At 40.1% G+C, this 23302-nt stretch overlaps 3 protein-coding genes across 7 annotated transcripts in view; 2 read left to right on the forward strand and 1 right to left on the reverse strand.

Moving 5' to 3' along the window:
* Positions 1-4801, forward strand: part of pgd (phosphogluconate dehydrogenase) — a 6034-nt gene extending 1233 nt beyond the window's left edge. The window contains exons 6-14 of one of the 2 annotated variants that reach the window (XM_029435473.1): positions 160-229; positions 319-453; positions 543-732; positions 1935-2065; positions 2319-2452; positions 2982-3081; positions 3863-3985; positions 4297-4452; positions 4642-4801. In XM_029435473.1, coding sequence (XP_029291333.1) covers positions 160-229; positions 319-453; positions 543-732; positions 1935-2065; positions 2319-2452; positions 2982-3081; positions 3863-3985; positions 4297-4416 — 1003 coding nt within the window. In that variant the 3' untranslated portion in view covers positions 4417-4452; positions 4642-4801. Of the gene's footprint in view, positions 1-159; positions 230-318; positions 454-542; positions 733-1934; positions 2066-2318; positions 2453-2981; positions 3082-3862; positions 3986-4296 lie in introns of both variants that reach the window. The other variant, XM_029435472.1, reaches the window with a different exon arrangement.
* Positions 4802-8775: 3974 nt separating this feature from the next.
* tardbpa (TAR DNA binding protein a) lies at positions 8776-14008 on the reverse strand. 3 transcript variants are annotated; one of them, XR_003832546.1, is made up of 8 exons: positions 13697-14003; positions 13231-13603; positions 12192-12355; positions 11912-12052; positions 11271-11441; positions 11098-11182; positions 10146-10292; positions 8776-9405 (listed from the first exon to the last, which is right to left on the reverse strand). XR_003832546.1 is itself a non-coding variant. In XM_029435711.1 (6 exons), the coding sequence occupies exons 2-6, from the start codon at positions 13469-13471 to the stop codon at positions 10709-10711; spliced, it is 1191 nt and encodes a 396-aa protein (XP_029291571.1). In that variant the 5' UTR covers positions 13472-13603; positions 13697-14007; the 3' UTR covers positions 8776-10708. The 3 variants fall into 3 exon arrangements, 2 of the variants coding, with proteins under 2 accessions (XP_029291571.1, XP_029291572.1); XM_029435711.1 differs by having other exon boundaries at positions 8776-11182; positions 13697-14007; XM_029435712.1 differs by having other exon boundaries at positions 8776-11182; positions 13231-14008.
* Positions 13977-20692, forward strand: ciroz (ciliated left-right organizer protein containing ZP-N domains). 2 transcript variants are annotated; one of them, XM_029435709.1, is made up of 11 exons: positions 13977-15139; positions 15220-15302; positions 15390-15491; positions 15582-15706; positions 15810-15953; positions 16065-16103; positions 16728-16865; positions 16969-17053; positions 17828-18024; positions 18161-18278; positions 19596-20692. In XM_029435709.1, the coding sequence occupies exons 1-11, from the start codon at positions 15102-15104 to the stop codon at positions 19781-19783; spliced, it is 1257 nt and encodes a 418-aa protein (XP_029291569.1). In that variant the 5' UTR covers positions 13977-15101; the 3' UTR covers positions 19784-20692. The 2 variants fall into 2 exon arrangements, with proteins under 2 accessions (XP_029291569.1, XP_029291570.1); XM_029435710.1 differs by having other exon boundaries at positions 17843-18024.
* The last annotated feature ends 2610 nt before the right edge of the window (positions 20693-23302 follow it).

Genomic DNA, 23302 nt, shown 5'->3' on the forward strand with positions numbered 1-23302 from the left:
GTACGTGGGACACAGACGTGCTTAAACAAAAACAGTTGCTACTCTTAAAGTTGGATATATATATGTGAGACTGTGGACATGGTAAAACAGCAAGAAGAGTCATTCATTAATTTCTGTAAGTAAATCAATTAAAATGCTTGCTGTTGCTTTATTTTGAAGGCCACACATAAAAGACATTTTCCAGAGCATTGCTGCCAAGGTGGGAACAGGAGAGCCTTGTTGTGACTGGGTGAGTTAATTTGTTTTTAAAGTTTATCATACTTTATTGGTTGTTATCGTGTCTAGTCTCACAATAAATTGACTGGCTTGCTTGTGCAGGTTGGAGATGAGGGTGCAGGTCATTTTGTGAAAATGGTCCATAATGGCATTGAGTATGGAGACATGCAGCTGATTTGTGAGGCCTACCACCTGATGAAGGATGTTCTGGGTATGGACCACGATGAGATGGCACAGGTGAGCTGCAATATGTGATCTTCATTAGTATTATTTTGCATCAAATGGGGGAAAAAAACTGTATTTCATCACACTGTTGAATCTCTCAGGCTTTCGAGAGCTGGAACAAGACAGAGTTGGACTCCTTTCTGATCGAGATCACGGCTAACATCCTGAAATACCGGGACTCTGATGGTACAACTCTGTTGCCCAAGATCCGCGACAGTGCAGGACAGAAAGGCACAGGGAAGTGGACGGCCATTTCAGCCCTGGAGTATGGCACACCTGTGACTCTGATCGGTAAGAGGAAGAAAGGGTGTTGTAGACAAGGAAGTATCTGGTTTCCTTCTCTCTTCTTCCAGTGCTGGCAACTTTCAGTAAACTGCTTGTCATGATGAAATTGCAAAAGGCATTACATCACACATGAGATTAGGAAATCCAGTTGTTCTCATTGTGCACCTGCAACATGGAATAACTATGGGCTATTTACATTTTTAATTTCATCCCATTTCACTTTCATTTGTTGTTTTAGTTTATTAATTTGTCCTAAATTTTCATTGCTTTATTTATTTTTAAGTTTCTTAGTGCCTAGGATTTGTTTATTATTTACTTGCTATATTCCAGTGAGTTAAAATAAATGATTCAACAAATGAAAGGGCTGTAGGCCTAATGATCAGTTGTTTTGGCTAACGTTTAGCGTCGCCAGTGATCTTCTTCTAGAGAACGTGATCGATATGTGGCTGCCACTAAGAAGATTGAAGGCTTTTCTAGTGGGCTGTGCATCTTAAGTGACATAAGGGGGATTTGTGATACTCTCCTCAGCTTTAGTCTTTGCTCTGACTGTATGACAGTCTGTTTCATAAACTGCTATGGACAAGATGGAGGTCAGGGAGCAAGATTAATAAACCAGGAATAAAGATGTCTGCATATTAGTCAACATTTAATGCATACTGTAAGTTAAAGTGACATGATGATACACTTTTAGTCAAAGAGTTGAATCATGCAGAAACTTGTCTGTCACTAAATACCTACAACCATTATAGAGATTAGATTATTTTTTTGTAATATTTGTTTCGTCAATCCCTCGCAGTGCTGTAGATCCTCTTGTAATGGAGAGAGATAGAGGCATTACAAAAGGGTTCATTGTGAGAGCTGAGCCTGTCTGCGTGGTGGAGCCGGCTGACAGGCCGGGACACTGTGCATGGATGGATTTCTTCCCCAATAGAGAAAAACATTCTTTCCCAGGATAGTTCCCTCACTGGACACGGTGTTATTACTGCTGCTGACTCATGGTGATCCTTGGCAATTGTTTCTATGTTGGCATGGTGTTCCTGTGGCATTGGCTAGCATAACTTACGTAATTATTTGTGAGACAGTTTCAGGGATCTAAATGACTGTTTACCGAGCTGTTTTTGTGTGAAGCGCCAATGATGTGACGTGTGCAAACAGCTAACCTTGTTGTCCCTCTCCCTCCACCACTCTCCCTGCTCTCTGTGTTTCAGGGGAGGCTGTCTTTGCCAGATGCCTTTCCTCTCTAAAGGATGAGCGAGTGGAGGCCAGCCGCAGCCTTTCAGGGCCACAGGGGGTCAAATTCAGCGGTGACAAGGCTGCCTTCCTGGAGGACATCAGAAAGGTGAAGTATACACTCATTTCCAGTTTATTAGGTACACGTAGCTAAAACTAGCAATCTAAGACGTGGGCTTTAAGTAAATCCTGCCGTCATGAAGTTTATACATTTTTGTTAAAACTGTTTGAGAGGATTGATGCTCCCAGTTTAATTTAAAACAATTTATGATGGTCAAATGTTTTTTATGTTTGCGTGACACAATTTTCATTTCAAATAGTGAAATTGTAAAACAGAAATGGATTCATTCTTCTCTCTCCAGGCCCTCTACGCCTCCAAGATCATTTCATATGCGCAGGGCTTCATGCTGCTGCGGCAGGCAGCCAAAGAGTTTAGCTGGTCGTTCAACTACGGCGCGATCGCTCTGATGTGGAGAGGAGGCTGCATCATCCGAAGGTACGTTTAACCTCATGTGTCCTCATATCACAAGTTTGCTCCACTGCTGCCTTGTGCAACTTTATGTCAACAGGCCTGTTTCACATTTATGGTGAAAATGGTGGTTAGACTGTTGAAGACAAAACAGTTTTCTATGATGTAATTCACTTTGTAAGATTGTAGAATAGTGTTTTTATTTTTTTAATTGTTGAATACTTCTATGTAAAGAGGGATGTCTTCCTTAAGTCTTAATAGTGCCTGTAAAGGAAGTTATGAACTCTCTTTTGTCACTGCACTATGTAATGCTGGAGTGACAAATCTAGATAAGACAATATGACTCTTCCTGAAAAATCAGCCTGAAGAATGAGGAAACTCTGGTTGTGACACACTGGTGTTCTTTGTGTAAAGACGTTGTGTAACCCTAAACCAAATAAACTCGGTATGACTTGCAATTTGTAGCCCCCATTCAACCTGTTATATTCAATGCATCTTACTGTGAGCAGTAACGTCCCCGCTGTTGGCTAACGCTGCCCTTTCCCCTCACCACCAGTGTCTTCCTGGGGGAAATCAAAGAGGCGTTTGACAGGGACGGTGAGCTGCAGAACTTGCTGCTGGACACTTTCTTCAGTAATGCTGTGCAGGACTGTCAGGTATGAGGACATGGCAATGGCCAATCTGCAACACCCACATTGACAAAGACTCCAAACTAGTTAATTTCCTCTTTGACAAAGAAAGTGGTAAACGACACAACTGGTTGTTTAAGGCTGTATTCACAGCAAATCAGGCGTTGAGCGGTTAGACAGGTTTGTGCAGCGGTATGTGTTTGTCACTTAAATGGCCCATTTGATTTGAATTGACTGCTTATTACATCATTGGCCTGCGCAGTGTGTAGTTGGGTTGCGCAAACTTGATATTTCTGAACAGTTGCAGATTAAGATTAGGCTACATTTATATTATTTGTAGAATTTGATTCCAGCAGTGGCTATGTAGGAATGTTTCCGGCTCGTGTGATCCAAACATGGCTAATTACTCAACATGTATTAAAAGAAATTTGATAGATGTGGTGGTTTCCAAAATGCACGTCATGTTTTTATCTAATGAAATATTCTGCTTCAATCCTAATTTGTTGGCGTTTAGCCTTTCAAAAACATTTTCACTGCAGTCAAACAGTTTGCTCTCCCGCTTGCAGCGCATAGATGCACGCGTTATATTCATTAAAGAAAGTAAAAAAATCAGAAGTCTATTTATTCAAATTAAGGATGTGGTATGAGGATTTAGTGTGATGTCCTAAAATATGACGACAGACTGATTCTGAAGCTTTATTTAGAGGCTTTGAATGGAAGAGAATTTGTTGCAGTCGTAGTATTTACATGAAATCACATTTCCAACATTGAAAAAAAACGTTTTTCAACCTTTAATCTCTTTGTTTAGGCGTCATGGCGCAGGACAGTCAGCACTGGAGTCCAGCATGGCATCCCGATGCCCTGTTTCACCACAGCTCTGTCCTTCTATGATGGTTACAGACATGAGAAGCTGCCAGCAAACCTCCTCCAGGTAAGACAACAGCTGAGCATATGGCTGAGTGTTGAAGCATATCAGATTAAAAACATTGTGTAGCTGGTTTGTGTTTGTGTTGGGATCTGGAGCTTTGAGAGCCCGACAGCTGCTAATGACTACTTTACTCATCTGTCTTTGGACTCTATATTTGAATATTTAAAAATTACATTAACACATAAATTAAAACAAAATGCCAAATATTACTGGTTTCAAAGCAATTTGAAGGTCGACAGATTTAACGGTAGTTAAGTGAATCCTCAGTGTCTCTGTGTGGGTGTCAAACTTTTGTTCTGGTTTTTTTTTTTAAGGCCCAGAGAGACTACTTTGGAGCCCACACATATGAACTGCTGTCAAAGCCCGGTCAATTCATCCACACCAACTGGACTGGCCACGGTGGAAATGTCTCTTCTTCATCCTACAATGCTTAAGGATCATCGTCACTCAAACACACAAAGATGTTATCGGTGAGAAGAAGAAGACACGTTACACATTCCATCTTTATAACATGCCTGAATATTTAAGAGCCACCCCACAAATCCCCTTTATTCAACTCCTCTCAAAGATGGGCTGTTGCAGTTTTATTTATCATGAAGTGGAATCATAAATTATGTGCGTCTTGAACTTTACACTCTGTAATAAAAGTCTCTACACAGACACGAGGGGAGCAGTAAAGCTCTGACTCCATCAGGATGATATGCTGGCTAATGTTCACTGGTCATGTTGGGCCCAGGGTCTAAGGTGTTAACACTGGATTAAGGTGAACCATTGCACTGTACTGTATTAGGCTAAATAAAGATTTCAATCCCTTTATAATTAGCTTGTATGGTCCTTACTCTCTGGGTGCTGTAAACAGGATTGAGATGTGTGCGGCACTAAATCAGACAACAAGTTGACTGATGTGTAAACGGGATATTCAGTTTAAACCGACACTTTGAGGTCACCGGCCTCTTCAGAGTGTATCAATACATGTCTGCAGTGTATAGCTGCATCAAAACTGGAGACAGACAATCATGGGATACTTGTGCCAGATAAAGTACAGTGACTTGAAAGTGCTGACAAAACAAGGAAATCTTGTCTTTAAAAATAGACCTTGGTTGAATTTTCCACTAGATTTAATTGAATTTGGTTTATCCAACTAACAGGACAGTAAACATGACCTCGGTGCTAATGGGTTATAATGAATGACATGTTTTTGTGCCATTTCATGTGTCGTCCAGCAGATGGCCCTCGGACCCTGACGCATGTTTCAGTAATTCATAACAATGAAACTGAAAACGGGTTAATACAACGGCACAGTTTTGGTAATGTGAAGGCAGGATAAAGTAATAGAACATTGATGCCGTGTACAATGGCTCTGCAACTAACACTACAGAGACATCCTAATTGAACTCGAGTATGTTTCCAGGCCATAGTATTGGATATAGTAAGATACAAAACAGCACTGCAGTCTCAACAAAATGACCGTATCCCAAAGGTAGCATTTATCACAGGAGTCTTAAAACATTAAATCGTGTTCCTGTGTCGTCCCAATATACAGCACACACCCCGAGTAGATGGAAAGGGTCAAAAACAATCAGTGGTTTATAACCTTGAAGGGGTCACGAGACAAAGCTGAGGGGTCGCAAAGTGTTTCATGGAACAGAAGTCATTGACACATTAAACCTGTGATGGGTGCTCGTCAGCTGATGCTGCTCGATGGGGTGCTCAGGGTTAACCTCTATGGCCCTCGTTCACATGCGGCTGTGGACCTTTGTTGCATTTCATTCCCCAACTTTCTGTCCCCTTCGTCACCTCTCTACACTCGGCTGTGTAATGGAGGTATACTAAGGGATTTATATCCAGGAACTTGTCAGAAGACAAATTGTAAACTATAATACTTTAAGGGAAAACAAGGTAGAAAGATGAGGTACTAGTGGAGTGTGTTATAAGAAACTAAATAAAAATGTAATAACTTTATATTCCCTGCCGTGCGCTCTAAAGCCTCGTCAGGAGAAATCTCAGCTGTACAAAATAATTAATGTAAAAAAAGGGTAGGTGTCATATAAGGCTTCAACCTACACCTGTTCGGTCACTACTTCAAAAGTAATGGCTTATTGTTTGATATTTTTTATGTGTATTTGAGTTGGCTGAAAGAAACAAAACTAATCAAACAAACTGCTGAAACAAACATGCGAACAGCGCTGCTTTCACCCCCACAGCAGTGAGGGATATTGTACCTGACAGGAGTGCGTCACAGCTGCTATTACACCTGCTGTTGAACAGTTAACAAAGCCTCACCTCGGTGCACCTGTGCTGCGATGGCTCCTATTTTCTATTCAACCATCCTGGGACGCTTCAAAGAGCTCCTCGTTTGACTCCTCGTGTCGGGGCTTTGATCCTGAAGGGGAACACAGCAGAACAAACAATATAAACATTTATACGAGTAACTACATATATACATTTCAAATACCAGAAACAGGCAGTCCCTCTATGAAATGGGACCTCTATGTTCCTGTCCCTTTTCTCTAATGCTTAATGAAACCAAAGGACAGAACATTGTCTACAGTTATAGGCTTTGTATTCGTAATGAGGCCTGATGCCAAATGGAGTCTGCACTAGAGCACGAGAGGCCATTAGAGCCCAGTGAAGGCGGTGCAGGTGGAGGACGAGGCCGCTGTGCAGACAAAGGAGGCAGCAAGGCGACACCAGACAGCATGATGATGCACAATGAGGCAGGAGGAAGATCAAGATCAAACGTTCTCTACTTCCTGGATTTCTGATACACATCCAACCAAATAATTAAATGGTGGATATCAACCACTACGTTTTAATTTCGCTGCTCAAAATGTTTGTCACATGACATTAAAGCTCCTGAAAATGTGTTTCAATGTGCAGTTCTTCTCTATAACATTAAACATTAATGACTAAACAGGCAAGTTGCAGTTGCAAGTTACATACAGTAAGTTATATACTTATACAGTGTTTACACTTCTTTACAAACTGTTCACATCTGTCTATATATATATATATACATATATATTTATTACTTCTCATTATGCATGTACATTTACTACATTCCTGTGCAATACTGTCTGCCACAAATGTATATGACTTTATTCAATATTTTAGCCCTATATTTTATCGTACACTATGTTATGACTTAGATTCTCATTATGCTTTTATTGTCGGAGGGAGCCCGAGATCCAGGATTTCCATTGCCACACACACACACACACACACACACACACACACACACACACACACACACACACACACCTTCTACCGCTACTTAAGAGGCAATATTCTATATTTTTCTTATCTAACAAATCTAATGACAATATATGCTTTCACACTCTTTTTTAAAGGCTAGTCATTTGTTAACTCAAATAGTCGTAGACGGTGCATTTGTAGGGGCTTTATTCAGCCACGGATTTGCTTCACTAGTGAGGATCTCTGGCAGCAAGACGTATTTAAGAAAGATTTAAATCGCTCTTTATCATCATGTTGAAGGAAAGATCAACCCGTGTGGCTCGTCAATGCGTTTCTAATAGCTTCTGGACAACAATGGAGAAGAAGAACAAGCTATATCAGATTGTAGTTACACAATCATACTTGTTAGTAGGATCAATTCATTGTTGGTTTTGGTCTTTTTATTGACAATAAAGAAAACACAGAATATCACCAAACATATCCTAAATGTACAACCCTCAAGTCTGATGTTTGCTTTCATAAGTGGTCCGCTTCTTTTTACAGTAAATCAGATTTTAAAAATGTAGGTACGTGGATCAAGGGCGGTACCTCAGTGAGAAGCTGGCAGAGAGGACCCTCAGAAACCACATCGTGTCCCGGGACACATCACCCTGCAAGAACTTCTTCATGAAGACCTTCTCAACCTGCTCGCAGTACGAGAAAGCACATCAATTCACACCGTGTTCTCACATTAACAGCAGCGAGGCTCAATAAACTGCAGGTATAAAAGGGATGTTTGTGTGGTGACAGAATGACCCTCACAACCTCATCAGTCCCATTTCAAAGATTTGAATATTTGCAATATTTTATTTTTATTTATTTTATATCGTGACTCGCACAGATTTATAATTTTACTTTTCCCTTTTGGGAATTAATTTAGTTTAACATAAAATAATAAACAGAATTCTTTTTTTCTTCCATACCAAAATTAGGATCTTTCATTACCAACACTTCACAGAGATATATTATTTAAATGACCTCCTCGAGCTCCTTCCAAAAATCTTGTCAGCTATATATTCATATTTTATATCTGCGATTGATGACATCCAGCAGGAACGCAATCTGCAGTTATGTTTTCATTAGAAACCTTGTTCTTGACTCAACATCCCAAACGGTATTTCTGTAGGAACTTTTTTTTTAAACTTTATAATTGGTTTTGGGGGCTACTAAGTATCCATTAGGATTCTTAGTAATCCTCAGTTGGAGGGCAAACAAATCTCCACAAGCAAAGGAAAAACAACTCCCACAACTGTTAAAAACCAAAAGGTTATTAGGAAAATATTTCTTAATATTAAATAAGAGATGACTTGGGAGTGTTTACCCACATCAGCTCCGTCAACAGGCAGAACATCAAAAGTATACCCACTTAACAGCCAGCATCAGTACTACATAGTGCAGGACACGTTACAGCGGGGACCAAATCAGAACTGCCATATAATATCTGAAAAAAAGCATTGCATCGTTAAAAAGGCATGAAAGCTATAAAAACAAGAGCTATAGGTCGGCCCGGTAAAAATATATATACTTATTTCAAATCTAGATTGAGAGACGACAGGCGATTAAAAACTCAAAACCTTTATTTTACACCGCAATACTAAAATATTTCAATACAGAAAGTGTGAATTCCTGCTGGCATGTTCAATCAGTTGTTAAAGTCCCTTTGAAAATCTCTTAGCTCATACATTCCAACCACTTTACAATCAGAATAAACAAAACAACAAGAACACATCCTGCCTTATTGAAATGCTTTTTGATCACATTGAAAAGAAACCTACCAGTTAATACTTCCATAAATTATCAGTGACTGTTACGAGGACAAAGAATAAAAGCATTTACTGACAGAAATGCATGTTTCAAATTAAAAGGCAGACTTTGTTTCACAAGTGTGGAAAAATAAGAAAGTATGACCGCTACCAAACTGCAGGTGTGACTTTGGTCCTATTTGTGACGTTTGTAGGTATAAACAAATACCTCAGCCCAATTGAGTATGGTCCGCTCTAAATTTAAATACGGGATGGTCCAAGGTTTTCTTGCTAGTGAGGTGAAGAAGATCCTTTTCAGGACTAAGGCAGTCGTGCAGCAATTCCATTGTTGGTTTGTGCCGGCGCCCCAACAATGTCTTCAACTTCTCCATAACTGACTCCAACCCGGATTCAGACGAAAACCTGGGCTGTCCGTGTCCGAGGCTCCTATACATGTGAATTAAAGTGTTGGCAATTCAATTAATGTAAAGTCAAAAATAAGTCACTGTCAAGATTGTATTATACCTAGTCAAATTCAGTTTTATTTCAGACTTCCCTTTGATTCACAAAACATAGAAAATGCATTCGTAACCACTTCAAACCCAAACTTTCAATGGGAACTTGTCAAACATTCACCACATCAACCTCAAACTTCACACTTTCAGTGTTTTTTCCCCACACAGACTTCACTAACACAAAGTCACATTTTCACACAGAGAGGGTGGTAACAAGGAGAAAAATAAAGCACACAACCAGACACGGCATTCACATCAAACCAGACAGCAAGAGAAAGCTACTAAAAAGATACAAATAATCATAGCACTTGACATTTCACTGTTTTTAAAGAATTATGGTTATAGAAAACAATGAGAGAAAGCAGAGACCATAGGGATCTCGAGACGCAATAAATGTCCTTGGGATGGTCATTAGGGACACACTCGTACTTGCTTCTTCCTCTCACACTCGCACAAAGCCACAGGTTCTTCTCAACTCTCGCAGGCATTTGTTTCTTTACAACAAAAAAAAACCTGCACAAACAGTCCTTCTCACACTTCTTTCATTTTGCTCTCCCGCTCGCTCACTCACTCGGTCCAACATCAATCCCACTCATTGATCTTGAAAAGCGACAAGAGCAGACAAGATTTCTATATCCATAAAAAGGTGAGAGGAAAAAAGACAACACCCACCGTCTAACACAGTATATGCAGAGTGAAGCTGTGTTCTTTGATGGCAAAGCATTTACACATGGGAAGAGGGGAATTGATACTGAGACCGGTCGAACATTGCTGCCAATGAGGCGCTTCCTCCCGGGAAATTGGGAAAGAGTTGGTGAACTGCAGAAGAGATTTTCATGAAGGCGTTTCCAAAAGACGTCAAACAAAAACAAACAAAAAGATGCAAACAACTGCATACAGATATACAATTATAACAAGCCCATTTTACAAGTGAATGAGGGGGAGCTCGAGATATTCGTGCATGTTTATAAATATTTATCTCGCATGCACAGTCATCTCTCTTTAACATTTCCTAAAAAAAACAGAGTGTGGCAGTTTCCACTAACAAACTAAATTTTTCACCCATTCAATGTATGACTACATAATCAGTCACACGCAAGTATAAACTTTCTCTTTAACAAAATAAAAGGCAGTATATTTTTAGTAATAGGAACATAAGATATAAGCAGTTCCTAGCTGTAGGTATACTTACCAGATTAGCCTAATAGCAACAGAAAACCTCAACTCGAAGCTATCTACACTCCCCAACTAGAAGACTTGGACTCCATAGAGGTGCCAAAACCGGAGCTGAAGCCACTGTTGGAGGCCGTGTTAGTGCCCGCGGCCCAACCGAGACTAGCTGTGCTGGGGCTGCTGTAACTGGTGCTGGAAGAGCTATAGGTAGGGTCTCGGGCCGTAGTGGCCGTGCCTGCCGCTGTGGTCAGACCCTGCTGGTTAGCCAGCATGCCCATCATTCCCCAACTGCTCTGCAGTGCTGCCTGGGCAGCAGCCACCATGGCTGGGTTAAGACCCAGAGCTCCAAAGTTTACCCCACCACTACCGCTGCCTAGCCCACCCCGATTACTGCCATAGCCCTGACTAAACCCACCAGCCCCAAACCGCCCTCGATCCATCATTTGCCTACTATTATTGTGTTTGGGTTCAGCATTGGAGATGTGCACGCTGATGCCCTTGATGATCAAGTCCTCTCCACACAGGGCTTGGGCAACCTGAGAGAGAAGTGAGGAGACGATTATCATTACAGTCATTATGCCATCAATTTATAATCACAACTCTGCCATTTATGGCGAATCTCACCTGGTCATCGGCAAATGTGACGAAAGCAAATGCACGGAAAGGTTTGGGGATGAAGACATCAGTGACTTCACCATACTGCATGAAGTACTGCCTCAGTTCATCGGTGGTCATGTCCTCTGTACAGCGGCCAACAAAGATTTTACGGCTCCGCATGGGCTCATCAGGACACGCCTGAGAGGGCAAAGAGGCACAACAATAAAATGAGCAATCTACATCATAGCGGTTTTCTTTTAAGTAATGCTTCCAACTAAGTCAGACAGACAAACATTTGTGACATGCATTTAAGTTTTAAACTATTGCAATAGTGATGTATCATTTTTAATGTTTTAAGTAAAATTAGGATAGACAGCAAAAACTGCGGAATGATTTTCAAAGTTTCATCGTCCATAATATTTGTTTGCAGTTTGTCTTCCAGGTCTTTGACATACATTGTAAATACTAAACAGTTCAGCATCCCTCATTAAAACTGCAGATAATTACTTTCTCAACATTAACATGCAAGATTAAATAAAAATGTCCAACAACAGAAATCCAGATGATGCCCACCAATATCTTCTAAACCCTTGACACAAAGACAGTCTGAATGTATTGTACCATGAGCTTCTTGACTTTACCCTGTGCTAAAATGGTGCCCAAAATACCTTTGAGTTGGGAAGTTTGCAGTCACACCATCGTCCATCAATCATGTGTCTCTGAGCAATCACTTTGGTTTGTGTCTCATACTCGGTGAACCGGACAAAGCCAAACCCTTTTGAGTTGCCGGTCTTTAAATCTCTCTTGACCTGGAGCAAACACAGAGGACATGCACACTATAGTACCAACTTCAACTAAAACAGAAACATAACAAGATATTATTACTGCACTCTAACCTAACAAAGAAATGTTGGACAAAATATTCAGAGGCGGACGAGATGTCGCTACCTGCACCATGATGACCTCCCCAAAGGTAGTGAAATAATCTTTCAGGTCTTGTTCTGATGTTTTCCATGGCAGCCCGAGGACGATGAGATCTGACGTCTTCTGAAAGCCCCTCTTTACTTTCACAGCTGAGGCAGCGTCTATTTCCTCCATCTTCCTTTTGTTATCTGTAGATAATAAATAGACAGATAGATAAAGAGAGCCAATCGCATGTACAATATACAAATGTCCTTAAAATGAAGTGAAAGGTCAAACATTGACCCTCTTTGGTGTGTGGTGGTGGCAACACACAACAACCAAGATACAGTGCATGGCCTGTGAACACCTTGACATTAGCTCCATATGCTGCTATAAAAACAGCCCCAACTCTTCTGTGAAGGTTTCCTGCAACATTTTGGACCCTGGCTGCAGGGACTTACTCCAGTCCAGTCAAAATCTGCCACACCAAACACTCAAAAGCTTAACTTTACATATTTGGCTATATGCAAGGAAATAGCCATAACGGTCATCACAAAGATGAAGAAAAAAAATTATTGCACGTTGTTTTTCTCTTTGTTGCCACTAAGGGACCAGAACAAAACCTAAAAAGGAATTCAGTCTAATGCAACAAACACTGCAGGGGTGCTGATTCAACTTTGGAGGCAGCAGATTTTGGTGTTGTTGAAATGTTCAATATTTTGAATATGCCATGAAAATTAATATTCCGACCTGCGTGAAGGTAGGATGTGTTACATTTTCATAACTGCATTATCTGTGGACAGGGTTGACCACATACTTTTGGTCATAAAATCAGAATCTGTTTATTGAGAAGTAGGATTTGACATAAAAGGAATCTGCTTTGGGGCAATATTGATGCCTGACTTAAACAGTAAGAAAAAAATGAAATAAATAAAATGCAAAAAATATAATTGGAAATACGTACAATATTTCTGAAATAAAATGAGATTTACAATGTCGCAATGGTTCACAGTACGAATAAATATATACAACAAACAAAGAAAGATAATGTGGAAAGCCCAAGTCATTTACACCGACACCTCACCTTTGGGGTAATTGACGACATAGACCAGGTTTCCCCAGTCATTCTCCGGTGCATGCAGGACCCCCTCCACCAGCCGGACCCCCCTCATGCACTGGGACTCCGGGTTCCTGTACCGCAGCCCGCACGCCCCTGGAAACTGTGCTGCTACCGAGGAGAGCAAGATAGTCCCATCGTCCTCTGATGGGATCTCCATGGGCTCTTCGTTTTCATCCTCAGCCACGCGAATGTATAACTCTGACATGGTCTCTAAATGGCTGAGCGCTGGTCCGAGTGGAGGCAGCTAATGGAGCTAAAGCTAAACACAGGGATGCTACACACGAGTGCTTGGCGTCGACCGTCGTAGAAGTTCTCCTCTGTTAACTGTGTGACGCAACTGAAATGCACACGACAGACAAACACACTGTGTAAAAACTCTAACAATCACTCAACAACAATCAAACATTCAATATCTTGCGGCCATGAATACCGTATGATGTTCTTCTCCCCTCGCAGCACGCGTAAACAATTTAGCCAGCTAGCTAACAAGCTAGCAAACTCAAGACGGCTTGAAAAATGAATGACCATCCAGTTTCGCGCTGTTTACAGTCAACAAACACACGAGTCTTCCTCTTGTCTTCGAACTTGTATCCGGAAATTGTATACAAATAACAACATCGACAAGTTATCTTATTCGGTGAGATTTAAGCAGATAACTCGTTAAGACCACAGAGAATATTTGCAGCAGTAATACGGCTAACCTCTGTAACCTCAAGCTAGCTAACAAAATGGCTGCGCACTTTGTAGAGATGACATCATCCAGTTGGGAGGGCACACTGTTCGTTTTTGTAGGGATGCCAACATGTTTTAATTAAAGACATTTACTTAATAGTTTGACTTCAGGTCATCAGATCGTCAGCTAACTTTTTATAAACCTGATTATAGGATTATGCAGTTAACCTAATTTATCTTTTTGTGTTTCATTACTTGCGATGGGCAAAGTTTAAAGATCGTGGTTTACCCTTTAAAATCTAACCATTACGATTCACCCTAAGAGCGCAAACAAAAGGTGCGCACTGAGAAATCCTGTTGAGGAATATTTGTATTTAATACAGATTTAATACCGTGCCAACATGGGCCGTTGTAAATTAGTTGAATCAATCTTTATGTTGCTATTTAGTTTACATTTTTTGAGATTTTAATAAGATAGAATTATGCTGAAATATGATTGATATGTAAGAGGCCTGAAATTATATTTGTTCAAAATGTATAATAAGATGAGAATCCAACACCTAACTGACCCACCAGTGTTACAGCTATTACATATTTGTTCTGTGTAGCCAAATCTTGTTCTTACCCACATAACTTTATATAACATTTTAGAGGCCAATGTTTCCAGAAATACCAACCATTGTGGGATGAATTCTAGGGAGATGTGTCTAAAATGATACAAGGAAATAAAAACATTTGTATTTGATGGAATGGTGCAGCCATAAAAAACATTGGTGACAGTTTGGTTTGGAAATTTCACTCCCTGTAAACATATAATTTCAATGAAGAGCTGGAACTAAGTGAATATATGTGAGACATGTAACCATTTTAAAGCTACTCAAAGTAAAATAAAAGGGCACGACTGGATGTAGGGATGAATTCAGATCATCACAAATCCTTTAAACACAAAATCTATGGCGTAAAAGAGGTTCTACAACTGCCTTAAAACCTGTTTTTCACACATGCTGGAGACAGTGATCATTCTTTGGGTCTGTTTTGTCACTTACCTTTAACACGTCAAAGCAAACACACCTGTGTTTTTTCCTCCTCTGCCGAGACATCAGCCCACTAACCTACAAATAGGCGAGGGTCTGACTGCCCAAGTGCGCATCAGTGAAAGCAACATGGAACAGATAAGATTCGGCATCTTACTTAAAACTATGTGAGTAGCATAATGTAAATATTTTTACTTGAACTATTCACCATTTTAATAAGCTCAACTATACGTTCTTGTTTCTACAGTGTTTTACAATGTTTTATCACGAGGAGTGTGCTTTCCATTCAGAAAAGAGAATGGATTGATACCCCAACAGCAAGATTAACAGGTAAACTTTTATTTTTCAATGACAAAAAGCAATTGTTAATGGTACTTCTTCCACAGAGAATCTCAGAAAACCTCTTTGCATTTTCAGAAGGAGATGTGGTATGTTTTTCTGATTACATGGAGATGTGGATACACAGTGTGAGGATTGAAGGTCTGGGGCTCTGGCTGTCTGGGGCCTTAAACATCCAAGGTAATTCTTTCTGACACAATATATGACAAAATATTGACATAGATATGAGATAAAATGCCTCTGAATCACCTTTTTCTTTCTTTCTGCAAGTCAACATGGCTTCTCTGGATCACCTAAACCTCCAGCTGTCTGCCTGTGCATTCTCACTGCACAAAGACCCTGACAAGAACTTTATTTTTAGAGTCAGTTACACTGGATGTTTTGTCCAGCAACAGGTATGTCACTATTTTAAGAAATATCTAATCCATATACACAAACTCTGACATTTGACCTTTGCAGCTGCAGTGATAACTCTCTGGTTGCATGTTGCTCTTTCAGCATGGCTACCATGTCCTCACACTGAATTTGGTGAAGAGGATAAACCGATTCGGAGGCCGACCTCATAGTTTCATGATGAAGTGTCCTCTGGTTTCTGTACTGCCCAGCAGAGAGCAAATTCAGTGTGACCCGGAGTATATTCAGGTAACGGCTGACTCAAGTTCTCCATATGTAACGTTTCACTGTTTTCATTTAGCTACATGTTAACCAAGTGTTTTGCTTTGTTGTTCTGATAAGTCTTGTATGTGCCTGTAGGTGACCAGACAAGTTCCCTATGACAACTGGGACAATGAGGTAGAAATAAATCAATCCTATGATGAAAGCCCTTGAAAATATGATTGCATTATGAATGTAAACAAATCGCCAGTGGTGGAAGAAGTATTCAGACTTTTTACTTTACTAAAAATAGTAATGCACAGTGTAGAAATACTAGTAAAAGTCCTGCATTCAAACTCAAAAGTATTAGCATCAAAGTGAAAGTGAAAGTGCTTATTATTGAAACGGACCATTTCAGAATCATATATTATATTACTGGATTATAACTATTAATGGTAGAGCTCATTTTAATTACTTTATATAATGCTGAGTAGCTTTATCTATAATAATATTTCATAATTTATTAGTTGATTTATAGTTTGTATTAATAATGTAAACCTGCAAAGTAAAGCTGTCAAATACATATAATAAAGTAAAAAGTTCAATATTTGTCAACAAACGGTATTTAAATAGAAGTATAAGTATCATAAAATAGAAATACTCAAGTAAAGTACAGGTACCACGAAATGGTACCTCAGTATTGTACTTTTGTTACTTCCACCACTGCAAATGATGAGAGTTTGGATGAGAGTTTGGAAACATGCAGAGAGGATCTGTGTCACTGTGTCACTGTGTGTTTGCATGTTTGGTTGTGCATTACAGCTGCAGTGGTCGCTGTCTCTGAGCGATCACCTTATCGTAGCTCTGGAGGATGCCAGCTTGATCCAGATGAACATTGGCATGAGCGGACCAGACATTACAGTTCAAGGCAGGAGAAGGGAAGTCTTGAGCCCTGTCAAAGTAAGAGTATTCAAGCAGCATCCTGCCACCTAGTGGCCAATGACAACATTACAACTAGAATCCACTTCATCGCTGTATTTTGGACTGTGTTTGGTTTACACAGGTGATGGAAAATGAAGGAAACTTCTTGGCCTTGAAGCTGGTCAGTGGTCAGTATGCCTACAGTATGGAAGCTACGTGTCCAAAAGGTCAGTACTTGAAGGTATTTTTCAAGCTTTAGCATGTTTTTCCTTGTCAGTGTTCAGTAAGGACTCAGATCCTTTACTGAAGTGCGAATACAATTATGCATCCAAACTCCTACCAAGTCAAAATACACAAATACAATACAATAAATACAAAATACAAAATACAGACGTATTTACAGGAAAATCTACTTAAAATAACTCTTTCTGCAGGAAAAAGGCCCATGTCAATGATATATATATATATATATATATATATATATATATATATATATATATATATATATATATATATATATATATTTATAGTTGCCTTTTACTGTCGCAGCCTACTTTATATAAAGTCGGGTAGTTTAATGCAGTGTCCTTAGATGATCAATGAGGGTTGGGGAGAAGAAAAAACTCATTTGTATTCACTTTTGGACTTTTTAAATGTCGCAAGATTTGACATCTTTGGGCCTCGGTCAGATATTTCAACTAAACCATCTGAGAATTTTAGAGAGGCCCCAACCTCACACTGCTGTTTCGTAAGGGGTCACAAATGGTCGGGAGTCACTGGTTTAGTCCTTATCCATGAATTTGATCTCATAAGCTTATCATGTGTTATTTTAAAATAAACTCCTAATTTGAAAAGTAGCTAGTAACTACATCTGTCAAATAAATGTAGTGGAATAAAAAGTAGAATATTTACTGACATGTAGTGAAGTACAGGTATGAAGCAGAAGTGTACTTAAGTACAGTAAGTAAATAAACACATTTGATCCCTGATGTAAATGTCAGTGACCACGTCCACAGCAGAGAAGACTGTGCTGCACATTTTCAAACGTCGTATGGGTTTGACCAAGCGAGGCAGCCGGGACAACGAAGCACTGACTGTCAGTAATGTGTCGGTGAACCAGACGGATAATTTCACTGCGCATGAGACGAGTGCATTTGTGACACTGATCATTCCTACAGCCCAAATACTGCAGACCAAGGTCAGTGCTGATAGCACTCGTATGTGCCCAAACCAGAGTATCATCATCATGGTGTCACATTTTGTGTTTCTCACATTTCTTAAAATGTAAGTGCTGTGCGTCTTTTAAGTGTGAAAGAAACGTGTTTGTTTCACAGACCTGCGCAGGCAGCAAACGACTCCTGCAGCCTTTCTACAGGGTGGATGTTGTGCTCACCTTCAAACAGACAAATCACAAAATGCAGTGGACCATGGAGAACACACTGCCATGCACAGGTGAGTGTGCTGCTGATGAACACAGTAAAACTAAAGTGGTGATTAATTATTGGATGATATTTTGACCACTAGCCATTGAAAGGCTTTTACTGTGTATTCACACCAGGCATTTACTTTTGTTTGTTGCTCAGTCAATTAATCATTTAACTTCATGCAGCACCTTTCATACAATTTAAAGTGAGGTGGAAATGAAAACAAAAGTGATTGAGGGAAAGAAATTCAAAGAAGATTAAAAAACAAATAACAGCAAAACCACAGAGAGAAATGAAACTGTTAAAATAAAAAGATAATATAATCACATATTTACATGTAAGTACAATTATAAAAGACTAAAACCTTAAATAGAGAAGGAGATCATAAAATGTTATTGTATTTTCAGCTGGTAGTTGTGTTATCCACCTTTTAACAACACTTATGAAACCTATCTATGTTTAATAACCTGCAATCCTTTTACGGATTACACCATTGTTGAGATTATACATGCAATTACAATTTCTCAAGAAGTCCTAATTCCTAATATTATAAATGTTTCCGCTCCAGAAATGTTTAAAGACATCTAAAAATACGCTGATTTGAGTAATAATTTGTGTCTTATATGGTTTGTCCACCTTGTTACACATTCTTAAAATTACATCTACACCCTCCCCTCATTAAAAAAACCTTTGAAAATACAAACAGTTTCATTAAAAGAAATGAACTGCTGGACACAAGATGTTCGCTACTTTACTACAAAAGTCCATTCTCAGCCTCAGGTGCACTTGAGGCTGAGAATGTCCACTTCACGCTTGTGTAATTTGAATTCTGGAGCCTGATTGGCTTTCAATGTAATTGTCCTGCTTGTACGTCCACGTGTTAAAGTCACATTTAAGGTGAACACAGAAACTTTCTCCCGTCAACAGATGAATGTGTAAACAGATTCTGGGGTCAAAATCTGCACATACATCTTTCTGCACAGTGAAACTCAAACATCCAAAAAGAGCGAGAATAAGCAAAAAACAATTTATGAATGCAGGAGAGCGGCTGGAATAATAAAAGTAATAATAATAATAATAATAATAATAATAATAATAATAATAATAATACAGGGATGTATTGGTTTATGGAGGCACTGCAGGGAAGCTGAGATTGACTCTGTTCATTTTGTTATATAGAAAGTTTGTAAAATTGTGCAACTAATCCTGACCCATTTATGTTACTCCTTCAGCTAAAATCCACATTATTATTAAATCCTTATTAGAAATGTAGGATCATAAATATAATTTTTGTATGTCAATTCATTTAACTTCTTACTAAAATGACGCACTCGTACGTCCACAGCGATTCCTGCCGCATCACACATCACATCCTCTCCTGGTCCAAACACCACAGCCTCGTCCACGCTCAACTTTAAACACGAGAGTTTAACTACAGAGCAGCCGCTGTTGGACCGCCTACACCAGAGAGCTCCATTAGAAGAGATGACTGCAGAGTTTCCCACAACTAATTCACCTCACACACAGACCTGAAGCCAGCAGCTTTAATTTCCACACTGATGAGATGTCAAACAGTCAAAGTGGAAATGTATCTTCCGGTTTTGACGGAGACACCATTACTTCCACTAATGCCACTGAAATAAGCCTTTTTGATTTTCTAAATGTGACCATTAATACTTCAGCAGAGCCACATTTCCTTCAGTCATCCGCCACAGCCCAACCATCAGAAGCCACAACGGCTCCACCTGAACTAGAATACCAACAATTGAACACATCCCATGGGAATAAAAAAAAGCAGAGAAGACTGAAGTGGATCTGGGAGGATTAGAGACCTGACAGACACAACATTATCTATTGTACCTCCATAATACAACCTGCATGTACCAGCTGACAGCATGTAAAACTTCAACAAAATTCATATCAGAAAAGTGAAGGACTCATGTTGTTAAATTCAAACACCATGTTTCCATCACTAAATACGTTATATAGATTAATACCTTTAATTTCCTTGGTTTTGTGTTATAAAAGTCACACTAGACTACGAATATATTCCAACGTTGTGACAACTATCGCTTTTAGGCCTCTTGATTCTTAGGATGTCATTCATTGGTGCTGCGTGTCTGTTTGCAGTCGTGAAAGGTGATGCTGTGGTCATTCAGCGCTGTGAAGGTTGATTATACAAGCAGAAATACAGCCAGATCTCTGCCAGCCGTTGCCTGAGGGTGGACATTATCCAGACGCAGACAAGGCAGGCGTTAAATAAACATGTCTGTACCCGAGCTGCACAACAGGCTGACGTAGAGAAGAGCCTGCTGTTGTTTCAGCTGATGCCACCTTCCAGGGAAGGAGCTCATAATAAAGACTTGATTTTCAACACACACTATCTGCTCGACGGTGATTCATCTCAGACTTTCAGAGGGTTTTTGTTTCTGAAGGGTGAAATTGACGCTTTACAATTGTGTTTTCTTTTCTGTAAAAAAATAAAATAAAATACAGTTTCTGACTCTAAACATTCTTGTTGCTTTATGTATCTTTGCTGCAGTATACTGAACCAACAGGAGAGGGCACTGTTGCATGTGTTTTCAGAAAGAAATCTCTCGATGGGTCGGCAGCCTGTCTGCAGATGCTCCTTTAGAAATTAACCAATTTTACGTACACTTATTTAAATGTCTTAGTTTCCTGATGTCTGCATTGACGCTTGAGCTGTATGTGAGTCATGAATTATTACCACTGAACAATGCAAAATAGGAGTAAGGGGAGTTTAATTAACGTTGCCAGTGTAGTTAATTAGTTGCTTTAAATACAACCACTTTAAATGTTTTCCACGCAAAATCACAGCAGTTATTTCAACAAAATAATTTTGACTGAAATGACTGAAGATGTTTCACTTTCGTTCCCACCTTATTGTGACCTCCTGGTATGCACCAAAGCGTCTGTAAATGATAACAGTGCAGTGTTACGCAGTTACATGCATCATATACAATGGGCTGTGGGGCAGAAAATCTAAACTTCCTTGTGCCTTTGGTCCCCATCTGCTCAGTGAACTTGTGAGCAGGAAATGGAATGAGTGGTGCAAAAAGCACGCCAACATCCCCGCTTCTTTCATGTGGCCTCTCTCGGTCATTACCCTATCTGTACCGACTGTTAACTGTCTTTACAAAGTTAAAAATCCCTTTCATGTTTCACTGTTTCTTTTTTGTTTTAATTTCAGTCAGAGCATATGGTTTGCACATCTGGGAGATGCTAAGCATGGTGGCACCCAACCTCCACACACACTGCTTCTGTGAAGTGATCCATATATGGTCTTCATTGTTATTGCTCATAATCACTCATCATTATTATAAACAAGCTCCGTCTTGATTGGCCGCTTTGATTTAGCTGTGTAAAGATGCTCAATAATGTGAGCTTTTGGAATTTCAAACAAAACACACCACCTTTGGGGAAAGTGAAAACTTTTGCTGTTTATTCACAGATCTGAAACATCATGAAGGCATCTTTCTTCACTCTACCCTGCAACTGACTTGTAATGAATCCCATTCTCCTTACGTGACCAGTTGTGTGTGGGTCATCATTTCTATTTAACACCGTGGAGACATTTACAGTAAGTCCTTGTATGGCCCATGTGTAACTCCTGATTAGATCTTTCTCAACTTATCTGCAGAAACCTGCCTGAAGCTGCAACAATGAAATATTTCTAGTTAAAGTTCAGTGTTTCCAGACCGCCCAAAGTGGCCCAACAACAAGACCAGAGAACAAACTGTGCAGCTTGTGCCATGTGACCACAAACAAGCAATCCGATGGGATCAGGAAATTTGATAAGTGCATCTCATCCCAGCTCATTTGAGAATAACCACATTTGATCCTACATAATAGAAAGAGAGTGTCATTAACTGACTGGTAATTTAATGACACCAAAATGAAGTTAAAATTACTATTGTGGACAACTTTGGGTCATTAAATGCCACTGTAACATCCTCTGCTCTGCAACTCGCAGCTCTCAGCTCCCCGTTCTGGCGAGGCAGACGGGATTTCATGCCACTGGAGAGAGACACAGGGAGGAAGAGGGGGAGGAAGGCTATGTGTGGCTTTGAGTGGTTTGCTGGGCCTCTTCATCTCGCTCGCTGGGTAATTACAGAATCATGGGTCAACCACGCATGTAACCACGGTTACGTTGCACAGTAGCAGATGTGCTCATGACATTATCCAGCACCAGAGCAAAAGGTAAATAAAAACAGATGCAGCTGGTTGCTACGGACCTTCGCCAAACTTGCGTATACCCCTAATTGTTCCCACGTGGGCCTGCTGAGCTGGAGTAGTAAAAGGGGCGGGTATGCCCTGTTTAAGATATGCCCGTGTTTCTCAACAGGGTAAATTTATGAATGGGACGAGGAGCTTTTGATGGTGGTTGTGGTGTTGTGTGTTTATATGTGTGTTTATGTGTGTGTTTATGTGTGTCTGGCATTCAGTGGAGGGGCAATATCTTCAGTAGAAGTACAGTTTCCCTCATTCTCTCAGCATTTTCTTCTACAAGCATCCTCTTGCACGTAAAGCCCTAATGCTTTCTTTGTTAAACCCTGCCTGGATTGGTGTGCGTGACACTGCACAATGTCAGGGAGGTCCCTGGTTGGACATGAGCCAGGCCTGCTGCAGGCCAGATGAAATATTGAGGAAGAGGCTCGATTTCAGTGATATCCTGTCTTTGCTCGGCATCTGATTAGTGTACGCAGCCTGCACAGGGGCTAAGATCTGCCGTGGTGTGTGTGTGTCTGTGTCTGTCTGTGCAGGTTTACAGGTGTATTTCTTGCAGAATGTGTGCAGTAATGTCACACAGATACCAGCAACAGGAGACCTCCGGGTGGACTTGAAATTCCTGTTGAAACCCTGTTTTGATAAGTTGATAAACAATTGTTTGATGTTTCCTGCATTTTTTGCGTTGCTTCCGTTGAGCTGCATGTGGTCTATCCTCTTCTTCACACACACACACACACACACACACACACACACACACACACACACACACACACACACACACACACACACACACACACACAC

The sequence above is a fragment of the Cottoperca gobio genome, chromosome 7, assembly GCF_900634415.1.
Source record: "Cottoperca gobio chromosome 7, fCotGob3.1, whole genome shotgun sequence".
NCBI classification, from domain to species: Eukaryota; Metazoa; Chordata; class Actinopteri; order Perciformes; family Bovichtidae; genus Cottoperca; species Cottoperca gobio.

Excerpts from the sequence above, each read along its gene's own strand:
- ciroz (XM_029435709.1), top strand. The coding sequence starts at position 15,102 with ATGGAACAGATAAGATTCGGCATCTTACTTAAAACTAT. Across the intron at positions 15,954-16,064 it reads GTGACCCGGAGTATATTCAG|GTGACCAGACAAGTTCCCTA; the intron begins GTAACGGCTGAC and ends ATGTGCCTGTAG. Across the intron at positions 18,279-19,595 it reads GAACACACTGCCATGCACAG|CGATTCCTGCCGCATCACAC; the intron begins GTGAGTGTGCTG and ends GTACGTCCACAG.
- tardbpa (XM_029435712.1), bottom strand. The coding sequence starts at position 13,471 with ATGTCAGAGTTATACATTCGCGTGGCTGAGGATGAAAACGAAGAGCCC. Across the intron at positions 12,053-12,191 it reads GGGAGGTCATCATGGTGCAG|GTCAAGAGAGATTTAAAGAC; the intron begins GTAGCGACATCT and ends TGTTTGCTCCAG. Across the intron at positions 11,183-11,270 it reads TCACATTTGCCGATGACCAG|GTTGCCCAAGCCCTGTGTGG; the intron begins GTGAGATTCGCC and ends CTTCTCTCTCAG.